The 13,848-nt window shown below is 43.8% G+C and overlaps 1 protein-coding gene across 1 annotated transcript in view; it reads left to right on the top strand.

The window, feature by feature from the left end:
* The window catches only part of LOC311031487 (uncharacterized protein), a 73,042-nt gene that overhangs the window by 49,258 nt on the left and 9,936 nt on the right, over nt 1–13,848 (top strand). Inside the window, exons 15-22 of the mRNA XM_084037792.1 lie at nt 213–506; nt 737–1,030; nt 1,264–1,557; nt 1,789–2,082; nt 2,316–2,609; nt 2,841–3,134; nt 3,364–3,657; nt 3,891–4,184. Coding sequence (XP_083893918.1) covers nt 213–506; nt 737–1,030; nt 1,264–1,557; nt 1,789–2,082; nt 2,316–2,609; nt 2,841–3,134; nt 3,364–3,657; nt 3,891–4,184 — 2,352 coding nt within the window. The remainder of the gene's footprint in view (nt 1–212; nt 507–736; nt 1,031–1,263; nt 1,558–1,788; nt 2,083–2,315; nt 2,610–2,840; nt 3,135–3,363; nt 3,658–3,890; nt 4,185–13,848) is intronic.

Raw genomic sequence — 13,848 nt, 5'->3', positions numbered from 1 at the left:
CAATGAATTTGATGTTTTCTTAAATGCATTGCCTTATTGTTGAAAGTTAGAGGAGAAGGTTGATTTACGTTTGTCAAGAAACAAAAATAAATGTAATTTCCCAAAATGGAGAATTATTCCTTTGACTTTAAAGAAATCTAGCAAATACAAAAACTAGGAATAATTCAGCTCAAAGTCCATTTATCGCTCTATCATTGTCACATTTTTGTCAGTGAGCCTCCCAAAACCCAGCATCTCCATGCGTCCGGCCAATGAGGTGACCTGGGGTCAGAACGCTAGCATCACCTGTTCGATCTCAACTCAGCATCTAAGTGGAACATTCGTTCTGCAGAAGACCTCAGGCTCGTTCAGAAAGACCCAAACAACAAGTAACAACTTTACTACCTTCAACATCTTGCAAGTGGAATTCGCCAACGAAGGATCGTACCAGTGTCAGTATCAGACAAGGGTTTCAGGTCGAGGCTTCAGCTCCCCTATAAGTGATTCTGTCAGACTCTCTGTTACTGGTAAGGACATTCATTCATTCCCTGAATTTGATGTTTTCTTAAATGCATTCACATTATTGTTGAAAGTTAGATGAGAAGGTTGATCTACGTTTGGCAAAACAAAAATAAATGTAATTTCCCAAAATGGAGAATTATTCCTTTGACATAAAAGAAATCTAGCAAATACAAAAACTAGGAATACTTCAGCTCAAAGTCCATTGATCGCTCTATCATTGTCACATATTTTTCAGTGAGCCTCCCAAAACCCAGCATCTCCATGCGTCCTGCCAACGAGGTGACCTGGGGTCAGAACGCTAGCATCACCTGTTCAATCTCAACTCAGCATCTAAGTGGAACATTCGTTCTGCAGATGACCTCAGGCTCGTTCAGAAAGACCCAAACAACAAGTAACAACTTTACTACCTTCAACATCTTGCAAGTGGAATTCGCCAACGAAGGATCATACCAGTGTCAGTATCAGACAAGGGTTTCAGGTCAAGGCTTCAGCTCCCCTATAAGTGATTCTGTCAGACTCTCTGTTACTGGTAAGGACATTCATGCATTCCCTGAATTTGATGTTTTCTTAAATGCATTCGCGTTATTGTTGAAAGTTAGATGAAAAGGGTTGATCTACGTTTGGCAAGAAACAAAAATAAATGTAATTTACCAAAATGGAGAATTATTCCTTTGACATAAGAGAAATCTAGCAAATACAAAAACTAGGAATACTTAAGCTCAAAGTCCATTTATCGCTCTATCATTGTCACATTTTTGTCAGTGAGCCTCCCAAAACCCAGCATCTCCATGCATCTTGCCAACGAGGTGACCTGGGGTCAGAACGCTAGCATCACCTGTTCAATCTCAACTCAGCATCTAAGTGGAACATTCGTTCTGCAGACGACCTCAGGCTCGTTCAGAAAGACCCAAACAACAAGTAACAACTTTACTACCTTCAACATCTTGCAAGTGGACTTCGCAAACGAAGGATCGTACCAGTGTCAGTATCAGACAAGGGTTTCAGGTCGAGGCTTCAGCTCCCCTATAAGTGATTCTGTCAGACTCTCTGTTACTGGTAAGGACATTCATTCATTCAATGAATTTGATGTTTTCTTAAATGCATTGCCTTATTGTTGAAAGTTAGAGGAGAAGGTTGATTTACGTTTGTCAAGAAACAAAAATAAATGTAATTTCCCAAAATGGAGAATTATTCCTTTGACTTTAAAGAAATCTAGCAAATACAAAAACTAGGAATAATTCAGCTCAAAGTCCATTTATCGCTCTATCATTGTCACATTTTTGTCAGTGAGCCTCCCAAAACCCAGCATCTCCATGCGTCCGGCCAATGAGGTGACCTGGGGTCAGAACGCTAGCATCACCTGTTCGATCTCAACTCAGCATCTAAGTGGAACATTCGTTCTGCAGAAGACCTCAGGCTCGTTCAGAAAGACCCAAACAACAAGTAACAACTTTACTACCTTCAACATCTTGCAAGTGGAATTCGCCAACGAAGGATCGTACCAGTGTCAGTATCAGACAAGGGTTTCAGGTCAAGGCTTCAGCTCCCCTATAAGTGATTCTGTCAGACTCTCTGTTACTGGTAAGGACATTCATGCATTCCCTGAATTTGATGTTTTCTTAAATGCATTCGCGTTATTGTTGAAAGTTAGATGAAAAGGGTTGATCTACGTTTGGCAAGAAACAAAAATAAATGTAATTTACCAAAATGGAGAATTATTCCTTTGACATAAGAGAAATCTAGCAAATACAAAAACTAGGAATACTTAAGCTCAAAGTCCATTTATCGCTCTATCATTGTCACATTTTTGTCAGTGAGCCTCCCAAAACCCAGCATCTCCATGCATCCTGCCAACGAGGTGACCTGGGGTCAGAACGCTAGCATCACCTGTTCAATCTCAACTCAGCATCTAAGTGGAACATTCGTTCTGCAGACGACCTCAGGCTCGTTCAGAAAGACCCAAACAACAAGTAACAACTTTACTACCTTCAACATCTTGCAAGTGGACTTCGCAAACGAAGGATCGTACCAGTGTCAGTATCAGACAAGGGTTTCAGGTCGAGGCTTCAGCTCCCCTATAAGTGATTCTGTCAGACTCTCTGTTACTGGTAAGGACATTCATTCATTCAATGAATTTGATGTTTTCTTAAATGCATTGCCTTATTGTTGAAAGTTAGAGGAGAAGGTTGATTTACGTTTGTCAAGAAACAAAAATAAATGTAATTTCCCAAAATGGAGAATTATTCCTTTGACTTTAAAGAAATCTAGCAAATACAAAAACTAGGAATAATTCAGCTCAAAGTCCATTTATCGCTCTATCATTGTCACATTTTTGTCAGTGAGCCTCCCAAAACCCAGCATCTCCATGCGTCCGGCCAATGAGGTGACCTGGGGTCAGAACGCTAGCATCACCTGTTCGATCTCAACTCAGCATCTAAGTGGAACATTCGTTCTGCAGAAGACCTCAGGCTCGTTCAGAAAGACCCAAACAACAAGTAACAACTTTACTACCTTCAACATCTTGCAAGTGGAATTCGCCAACGAAGGATCGTACCAGTGTCAGTATCAGACAAGGGTTTCAGGTCGAGGCTTCAGCTCCCCTATAAGTGATTCTGTCAGACTCTCTGTTACTGGTAGGACATTCATTCATTCCCTGAATTTGATGTTTTCTTAAATGCATTCACATTATTGTTGAAAGTTAGATGAGAAGGTTGATCTACGTTTGGCAAAACAAAAATAAATGTAATTTCCCAAAATGGAGAATTATTCCTTTGACATAAAAGAAATCTAGCAAATACAAAAACTAGGAATACTTCAGCTCAAAGTCCATTGATCGCTCTATCATTGTCACATATTTTTCAGTGAGCCTCCCAAAACCCAGCATCTCCATGCGTCCTGCCAACGAGGTGACCTGGGGTCAGAACGCTAGCATCACCTGTTCAATCTCAACTCAGCATCTAAGTGGAACATTCGTTCTGCAGATGACCTCAGGCTCGTTCAGAAAGACCCAAACAACAAGTAACAACTTTACTACCTTCAACATCTTGCAAGTGGAATTCGCCAACGAAGGATCATACCAGTGTCAGTATCAGACAAGGGTTTCAGGTCAAGGCTTCAGCTCCCCTATAAGTGATTCTGTCAGACTCTCTGTTACTGGTAAGGACATTCATGCATTCCCTGAATTTGATGTTTTCTTAAATGCATTCGCGTTATTGTTGAAAGTTAGATGAAAAGGGTTGATCTACGTTTGGCAAGAAACAAAAATAAATGTAATTTACCAAAATGGAGAATTATTCCTTTGACATAAGAGAAATCTAGCAAATACAAAAACTAGGAATACTTAAGCTCAAAGTCCATTTATCGCTCTATCATTGTCACATTTTTGTCAGTGAGCCTCCCAAAACCCAGCATCTCCATGCATCTTGCCAACGAGGTGACCTGGGGTCAGAACGCTAGCATCACCTGTTCAATCTCAACTCAGCATCTAAGTGGAACATTCGTTCTGCAGACGACCTCAGGCTCGTTCAGAAAGACCCAAACAACAAGTAACAACTTTACTACCTTCAACATCTTGCAAGTGGACTTCGCAAACGAAGGATCGTACCAGTGTCAGTATCAGACAAGGGTTTCAGGTCGAGGCTTCAGCTCCCCTATAAGTGATTCTGTCAGACTCTCTGTTACTGGTAAGGACATTCATTCATTCAATGAATTTGATGTTTTCTTAAATGCATTGCCTTATTGTTGAAAGTTAGAGGAGAAGGTTGATTTACGTTTGTCAAGAAACAAAAATAAATGTAATTTCCCAAAATGGAGAATTATTCCTTTGACTTTAAAGAAATCTAGCAAATACAAAAACTAGGAATAATTCAGCTCAAAGTCCATTTATCGCTCTATCATTGTCACATTTTTGTCAGTGAGCCTCCCAAAACCCAGCATCTCCATGCGTCCGGCCAATGAGGTGACCTGGGGTCAGAACGCTAGCATCACCTGTTCGATCTCAACTCAGCATCTAAGTGGAACATTCGTTCTGCAGAAGACCTCAGGCTCGTTCAGAAAGACCCAAACAACAAGTAACAACTTTACTACCTTCAACATCTTGCAAGTGGAATTCGCCAACGAAGGATCGTACCAGTGTCAGTATCAGACAAGGGTTTCAGGTCGAGGCTTCAGCTCCCCTATAAGTGATTCTGTCAGACTCTCTGTTACTGGTAGGACATTCATTCATTCCCTGAATTTGATGTTTTCTTAAATGCATTCACATTATTGTTGAAAGTTAGATGAGAAGGTTGATCTACGTTTGGCAAAACAAAAATAAATGTAATTTCCCAAAATGGAGAATTATTCCTTTGACATAAAAGAAATCTAGCAAATACAAAAACTAGGAATACTTCAGCTCAAAGTCCATTGATCGCTCTATCATTGTCACATATTTTTCAGTGAGCCTCCCAAAACCCAGCATCTCCATGCGTCCTGCCAACGAGGTGACCTGGGGTCAGAACGCTAGCATCACCTGTTCAATCTCAACTCAGCATCTAAGTGGAACATTCGTTCTGCAGATGACCTCAGGCTCGTTCAGAAAGACCCAAACAACAAGTAACAACTTTACTACCTTCAACATCTTGCAAGTGGAATTCGCCAACGAAGGATCATACCAGTGTCAGTATCAGACAAGGGTTTCAGGTCAAGGCTTCAGCTCCCCTATAAGTGATTCTGTCAGACTCTCTGTTACTGGTAAGGACATTCATGCATTCCCTGAATTTGATGTTTTCTTAAATGCATTCGCGTTATTGTTGAAAGTTAGATGAAAAGGGTTGATCTACGTTTGGCAAGAAACAAAAATAAATGTAATTTACCAAAATGGAGAATTATTCCTTTGACATAAGAGAAATCTAGCAAATACAAAAACTAGGAATACTTAAGCTCAAAGTCCATTTATCGCTCTATCATTGTCACATTTTTGTCAGTGAGCCTCCCAAAACCCAGCATCTCCATGCATCTTGCCAACGAGGTGACCTGGGGTCAGAACGCTAGCATCACCTGTTCAATCTCAACTCAGCATCTAAGTGGAACATTCGTTCTGCAGACGACCTCAGGCTCGTTCAGAAAGACCCAAACAACAAGTAACAACTTTACTACCTTCAACATCTTGCAAGTGGACTTCGCAAACGAAGGATCGTACCAGTGTCAGTATCAGACAAGGGTTTCAGGTCGAGGCTTCAGCTCCCCTATAAGTGATTCTGTCAGACTCTCTGTTACTGGTAAGGACATTCATTCATTCAATGAATTTGATGTTTTCTTAAATGCATTGCCTTATTGTTGAAAGTTAGAGGAGAAGGTTGATTTACGTTTGTCAAGAAACAAAAATAAATGTAATTTCCCAAAATGGAGAATTATTCCTTTGACTTTAAAGAAATCTAGCAAATACAAAAACTAGGAATAATTCAGCTCAAAGTCCATTTATCGCTCTATCATTGTCACATTTTTGTCAGTGAGCCTCCCAAAACCCAGCATCTCCATGCGTCCGGCCAATGAGGTGACCTGGGGTCAGAACGCTAGCATCACCTGTTCGATCTCAACTCAGCATCTAAGTGGAACATTCGTTCTGCAGAAGACCTCAGGCTCGTTCAGAAAGACCCAAACAACAAGTAACAACTTTACTACCTTCAACATCTTGCAAGTGGAATTCGCCAACGAAGGATCGTACCAGTGTCAGTATCAGACAAGGGTTTCAGGTCAAGGCTTCAGCTCCCCTATAAGTGATTCTGTCAGACTCTCTGTTACTGGTAAGGACATTCATGCATTCCCTGAATTTGATGTTTTCTTAAATGCATTCGCGTTATTGTTGAAAGTTAGATGAAAAGGGTTGATCTACGTTTGGCAAGAAACAAAAATAAATGTAATTTACCAAAATGGAGAATTATTCCTTTGACATAAGAGAAATCTAGCAAATACAAAAACTAGGAATACTTAAGCTCAAAGTCCATTTATCGCTCTATCATTGTCACATTTTTGTTAGTGAGCCTCCCAAAACCCAGCATCTCCATGCATCTTGCCAACGAGGTGACCTGGGGTCAGAACGCTAGCATCACCTGTTCAATCTCAACTCAGCATCTAAGTGGAACATTCGTTCTGCAGACGACCTCAGGCTCGTTCAGAAAGACCCAAACAACAAGTAACAACTTTACTACCTTCAACATCTTGCAAGTGGACTTCGCAAACGAAGGATCGTACCAGTGTCAGTATCAGACAAGGGTTTCAGGTCGAGGCTTCAGCTCCCCTATAAGTGATTCTGTCAGACTCTCTGTTACTGGTAAGGACATTCATTCATTCAATGAATTTGATGTTTTCTTAAATGCATTGCCTTATTGTTGAAAGTTAGAGGAGAAGGTTGATTTACGTTTGTCAAGAAACAAAAATAAATGTAATTTCCCAAAATGGAGAATTATTCCTTTGACTTTAAAGAAATCTAGCAAATACAAAAACTAGGAATAATTCAGCTCAAAGTCCATTTATCGCTCTATCATTGTCACATTTTTGTCAGTGAGCCTCCCAAAACCCAGCATCTCCATGCGTCCGGCCAATGAGGTGACCTGGGGTCAGAACGCTAGCATCACCTGTTCGATCTCAACTCAGCATCTAAGTGGAACATTCGTTCTGCAGAAGACCTCAGGCTCGTTCAGAAAGACCCAAACAACAAGTAACAACTTTACTACCTTCAACATCTTGCAAGTGGAATTCGCCAACGAAGGATCGTACCAGTGTCAGTATCAGACAAGGGTTTCAGGTCGAGGCTTCAGCTCCCCTATAAGTGATTCTGTCAGACTCTCTGTTATTGGTAAGGACATTCATTCATTCCCTGAATTTGATGTTTTCTTAAATGCATTCACATTATTGTTGAAAGTTAGATGAGAAGGTTGATCTACGTTTGGCAAAACAAAAATAAATGTAATTTCCCAAAATGGAGAATTATTCCTTTGACATAAAAGAAATCTAGCAAATACAAAAACTAGGAATACTTCAGCTCAAAGTCCATTGATCGCTCTATCATTGTCACATATTTTTCAGTGAGCCTCCCAAAACCCAGCATCTCCATGCGTCCTGCCAACGAGGTGACCTGGGGTCAGAACGCTAGCATCACCTGTTCAATCTCAACTCAGCATCTAAGTGGAACATTCGTTCTGCAGACGACCTCAGGCTCGTTGAGAAAGACCCAAACAACAAGTAACAACTTTACTACCTTCAACATCTTGCAAGTGGACTTCGCCAACAAAGGATCGTACCAGTGTCAGTATCAGACAAGGGTTTCAGGTCGAGGCTTCAGCTCCCCTATAAGTGATTCTGTCAGACTTTCTGTTACTGGTAAGGACATTCATTCATTCCCTGAATTTGATGTTTTCTTAAATGCATTCACGTTATTGTTGAGAGTTAGATGAGAAAGTTGATCTACGTTTGGCAAGAAACAAAAATAAATATAAAAGAGTTTTATACATAGTTATATACAGTTCAGTCAGGACCACTTTGTCAAAAAGAATCTTTATTTATTTGCACAAGTTTCATTTGGCGGTATGGTACTGTTCTGGGACTCCCTGCTCTTCCACGCGCTTGCGTGGAAAGCCTGAGGCAGGAAGAGCACCTTCCTGCCCTTCATGAGCCATCATGAACGGCATAAGCAGGGAGCGTAGCAGCAAGAAAAACCCCAGACAGAGCAGACCAACAAGAACAATGGTAAGGTACATAACAGATGACAGGAGGAGCTGGGGTGGAGGTGGGTTGAAAAAGCCGGCAGAGGAAGCAATGAGGGAGGTCAGGCTAGAGCGGTTTAAATAGCGCGCTCTGAATGCAATTTCCCAATAGGAAGCGGGTACGGGGAGTCAGCTGAGCCGTCAGCTGATCTCCTCGGTTTTGACAACTACGCTGTTGCTGCTGATTTAGAGCTTGACGTCATGGCCTGCCAGAACTAACGCTACGCTTGATTTCAGTCAGGACCACTTTGTCAAAAAGAATCTTTATTTATTTGCACAAGTTTCATTTGGCGGTATGGTACTGTTCTGGGACTCCCTGCTCTTCCACGCGCTTGCGTGGAAAGCCTGAGGCAGGAAGAGCACCTTCCTGCCCTTCATGAGCCATCATGAACGGCATAAGCAGGGAGCGTAGCAGCAAGAAAAACCCCCAAAACGACCACACCGGCAATTTCCCTGACCCTCTTTCTACGAGAGATGTCAGGGGGCTATCTGAGTTCAAATAAATGTAGCCTATTTAGGTAGGAGATTAGTAGATCCGTTGCCCCTCAGCTTGATGAATAAAGAGGAGACAGACGTATCCTATCTGCTCTTCCACGCGCTTGCGTGGAAAGCCTGAGGCAGGAAGAGCGCCTTCCTGCCCTTCATGAGCCATCATGAACGGCATGAGCAGGGAGCGTAGCAGCAAAGAAAAGCGTATCCTATCTGCTCTTCCACGCGCTTGCGTGGAAAGCCTGAGGCAGGAAGAGCACCTTCCTGCCCTTCATGAGTTATCATGAATGGCATAATATATTAATAATAATAACAATAATAATAATAGTAATAATAATAATATGATAATAATACATGTATTTGTTGGTGCCTTTCAAACACCCCATGTCACCTTACATGATAAATTCAATTCAATTTTGTATTGTCAAACAACAGAGGTCATCTCCAGACACTTAATATTGAGCAGGACTAGAATACACTCAAAATGTCAAGAGTCACCACAATTTCAAAGTCCCAACATCACCCAGGGGCAAGCTTTACAGCGACAGTGGCGAGAAAAAACTGCCTTAATAGGCTTTTAGGCAGAAATCTCGTGTAGCCCAGGCCCTTGGGTTCCAACTGCATTTGGTGTTGGTAGTATAGTAGTAGTAGCATTAACAGTAGTGGTGCATTAACAGAAGCATGTATCAAGTAGTAGTCCGTGGCAGCAGGCACAGCCAGGCCGGGAGCGCAGCAGCAAAGAAAAGACCCCCAAAACGACCACGACGGCAATTCCCTGACCCTCAAGAGATGTCAGGAGGCTGAGTTAAAAATAAATGTAGCCTATTTAAATAGGAGATAGGCCGATCAGTTACCCCTCGGCTTGGTGAATAATAATATTTTGATTATACTTATGTACATCCAATATTCGGCTCATGGCTTGAGAATCTAGGATGGCGCAGATAACGTTCATAAGCAGGTGAGGACCATCTGCCCATGGCTTTTAGGTTGGGCACATTGCTGCTGTGGTTGCTACTCCAAAGCGGAACGAATGAGCCATGCAGCGTTCTGGAGAGAGGCCGCAGAATTGCAGAGGAGGCGGAGGCAAGAGGTGAACCAGGCTTGTGACAGGGGTTCTCCTTCCTCCGTGATGAACAGCGGCTCCTGTGGGCTGGCTGGAGCACGGCTCCCAGATAGCGGGCCATGGAAGACAATGGACAAAAAACAGAGTTAGTTTGGGAATTAGGAACAGATATTCCGCTTCTGTCTATCAGTTTTGGAATGTTTCAGGAACACAAAGGTAATGACTGTGGACTGTTATTGACGAATAAAGTGTACGTTAGCAGCAAAAGAGATAAATAACACTTGTACCATGTAAAGTGCACTGTAAACAGATATTTTAAAATGTAACATGAAATGTAGTAGCTGCCTGAAACCCGACGGACAAAGGCTTAATGAACCGGCGCTTGCTCCATTTTGCTCTGTGTACTCATCACTGGCTGCCAGCGTGCTCTGCGTGATGACGTAACCAGCATAGCAAACAGAATTGAAGTGACTAGATCGCTGTCACTGTATAGCTGTGTAGGATGTTAATAAAAATGAAATGGCTGGATCGGAATGCTGGATCGGCCTCATTCATCCGATGTCCAGCTAATTAGTCGATATCGGAGCTGATGTCTGATCCGAGTATCTCTATTAAAACCCATAAGGCTGTTCCTAACAGTGAGCCTATGAGCCAAAGCACCCGTTCCATGGTGGGTGATTAATTTGTGCAAAAGTGGAGTGTGGTGAAAGGGAGACGAATTTCTTGCCTTGGGTTCCTCTCTTGAAGCCGTTTAGCAGGAGCTTAATGGATGGATTCTCTAGCAAGCTGTTGGCGGATGGATCCGAGCAGCGCAGGTGGAACTGGACACCTGCGAGGAGGCCTTTGATGGAGGACGGCTGCATTTGCGGGACTCAAAACAGTGAACCAAAAGCATATGCGGCCTGGAATGTAAGCTGCTAGATGATGAAGATCCCCAGCAAGGATGCCCAAGTAAGGCGTCTTATAAATCTGTTAATTAGTTACAGTTGACAAATTGCATACGTTTTTATGGATTTGTGGAACATTGGAGTCCAAAAGATGTCACCTTATCCTCATCTGCTTTTGGCCTGCCGGCGGATGGACTATAGCCACGGGTTTGGGACACAGCTTGCATGGTGTGAGAAAGAACTGCGAATGGTGCAAGAAGGAGCTTAGCGGCCAGTGCAGTGCCTGCTGATTAGAGCCAGGTCGACCACAGACCAGTCCAGTCTTTGGTTAACCTCTGAATGAACATGGCAGCCCTGGCAGAGAATGATTTGTGGTATTCATAAAACAGAGTTCCCCCGTGTTGGGGTTGTAGCAGGAGCAGATTTGGTTATCAACAGTTAACTATCAATATCAATATGATTATCGGTATTAATAATTATATTTAATATATTATCATGATATAATCATGAATAAACGGGGCACCACCCTGGGATCAGGGAAAAGATAACCTAAAACTGTATTCAGTCTCAATATGAAGGTTTTATACTCACATGCCAATCATCGTGATCATTGGCATAGGAGTACAAAACCAATCGAACAATTAAAAGGCGTGAAATTCAAGCACTAGCCTTCACAACCTGCTGTTATCCAGTGACATATACACAACAAGCACAAGAGACCGCTAGTTATAATATAATAAGATTTATTAAAATCAGTAATAATGATCACAATCAATAACACTGCAATTAACAAAGCCTTATTACCTAACTACCTAACACACAAAGCTAAGCTTAAACAAAGGATGTGTGTGTGTGTGCGCGTGCGTGTGCATGTGCGTGTGTGTGTGTGCGTGCGTGTCGAGAGAGAGGGAGAGAGAGAGAGAGGGAGAGATGGCTATGGGCGGCCACCAGATGTAGCGAGAGAGAGAGAGAGGTGGAGCTATTCCTCGCAGCGTTCAGGGGCGGAGCCACTGAGGTCTGATGGAGTAGCGAGAGAGAGAGAGAGAGAGGTGGAGCTATTCCTCGCAGCGGTCAGGGGCGGAGCCACTGAGGTCTGACGGAGTAGCGAGAGAGAGAGAGAGATAGCCGTATGTAGCCACCAGATGTAGCTATGTCCCTAGCGCCCGCCGGGAACAGCTGGCTTAGGACACGTGTGTGCGGCGTGTATGTGTGTGTGTGTGTTTAGCGGGACACGAACAAAGAGAGAGAGGATGCGCGAGCGATATTCGGAGGGACAGAAAGCGTGCCGTTATCACACGGGCTCGCGTGAATGAACTGGCGTTTATTCCGCGAGACCGGTCTTTTAACTGATAGTAGAGGCTTTCTGAGCTCGCGAATATGGCGGAGGTTAGTCAGAAACACTGTTACAGAAATCAACCCAGCTACGTGTACACGATCAGTATCCAAATACAGCAGCACATGAACAAACGGACTCGGCGGTCCGCGATCAGAACTTAAAACACATTAACAAGAATTACAAGCATATCCTACACTATCACTTGTGTCTCTGCCCAGACTGATAGCCTCTTACTGGTATCGTTGCGTAAGACGATGACGGCGTTCCGTAACGGCGGTGGTTCGTGAGTCCCCGGCGTCAGCGGGGGACGTGATGAGTCTGCTTCGTCCAGACGAGAGCGGAGCGGGTTTCCTCTCGTTGATCAAACTCAAATAAAGAAAACAGTCCGTGTTTCTTTCTTCCACGGACGGCGATATAATCGCGGCTTGGCGATTTAGTCAGCTTACTTCAGACAGCGTCTGGTAGCTGGACGGCAGGAACCGGCTTGGTTCCTCTTGTTGCAGCGGTGCGCTGCGGGAGGGGGTCGCCTCCCGTTGCAACGTGGTGTTGCGCCGGTTGTAGGAAGAGGCCAGAGTAGGAGTCGGAGTAAGAGTGAATAAGAGAGCGTTCTCCGGGCGGCTTCGGTTTATAAAGCTCAGGCCGCTCCAGGGGACCCCCCGGGGTTCCCTGAAGATGTCAGCCAATAGGATGGTTGGGTGGCGTCGCATCTCTCACCTGGGTGAGATGTGAAACTAAAATGGCGGTGTAGTTTTTAATCCCCTTTGTCCCTTTGTCCTGGCCGCATGTGTGGGCTTCTGTAGGCCGCATTGTGTAGTCCTAACGGTTAGGTCCCAACAGTCCCCCTTTTGGTCTGAAGGTTGAGGTGTGGGACGCAACCTTCGGAGCAACATAAGGACCGTCCATGTATTCCTTGAAACATGTGGGAGTCCAAACAGTCTGTATATTCCATGGAAAAGAGGTTAAACAGTTCATTCAGGTTAAAGTCCATAACTTGATGGAGGCATTGTCTGGGCAGAGATTGAGGCAAGGTCTGGGCAGAGATTTCTACGGTCTGGGCAGAGATTTCTAACCATCTAACCTATATCAAACATCTGCTAAGACACAATTTTCACAAACATCAACATTGTCATTACACTCAGGTAGTTTCAAACAGGACACACCCCAACTATGAAACGGAACGAAGGAGGAAGAGGAGAAGGGGTTAGTGGTCGTTTGGTTTACTCCTGGAGAAGATTTAAGTTAGCCATATTTACTATGTTGTGGCTCAGGGCTGTAACGCTCCATGTAGCCAGAAACAGAGGAAATGTCAGAGGCGCTGTCATTATCTGAGTTGTCATGTTTGTACACTGCTGGTTCACGTGACTGGGACAGAATTTCGGAGTAGGGCTTCCTACTACTTCTGTGTGAATGCCCATCTCGACGCAGTTGGTGGGCATGTCGGTGATGCTCAGTATCCCCACGCCGTCTCTTACCAGGCTTCTGGGGGGAGTTTAGTGATGGTTGGGTCGAGTCACGCCATAGCGCTATCGTTTTTATCAGCTTCTCGATCGGGTCGCACGGATCCCTATCTTCATCAGTTTGGGAGTTTGTATGATTCCAGGGGCGTGCTGGCCGCTCACCCCCTTTCGCGCTGTTATGAGGGCTCTGCTTTAAGGCGACGGATGTTTGGGAGTTACTCTCGTTCCTTGGTTTTGTCTGATTCCTGGGGCGTGCTGGCCGCTCACCCCCTTTCGCGCTGTTACGAGGGCTATGCTTTAAGGCGGCAGACGTTTCGGACGCAGATGTGTCGAAGTTAGCGGGCTGGCTTTTAAGTTTGCGCACTAAGTGGGT

The sequence above is a fragment of the Eutrigla gurnardus genome (genome assembly GCF_963514095.1).
Source record: "Eutrigla gurnardus genome assembly, chromosome: 20".
In the NCBI taxonomy this organism is placed as follows: domain Eukaryota; kingdom Metazoa; phylum Chordata; class Actinopteri; order Perciformes; family Triglidae; genus Eutrigla; species Eutrigla gurnardus.
The sequence above is the reverse complement of the archived record's forward strand: the minus strand, read 5'-3'. Positions and strand labels throughout refer to the sequence as shown.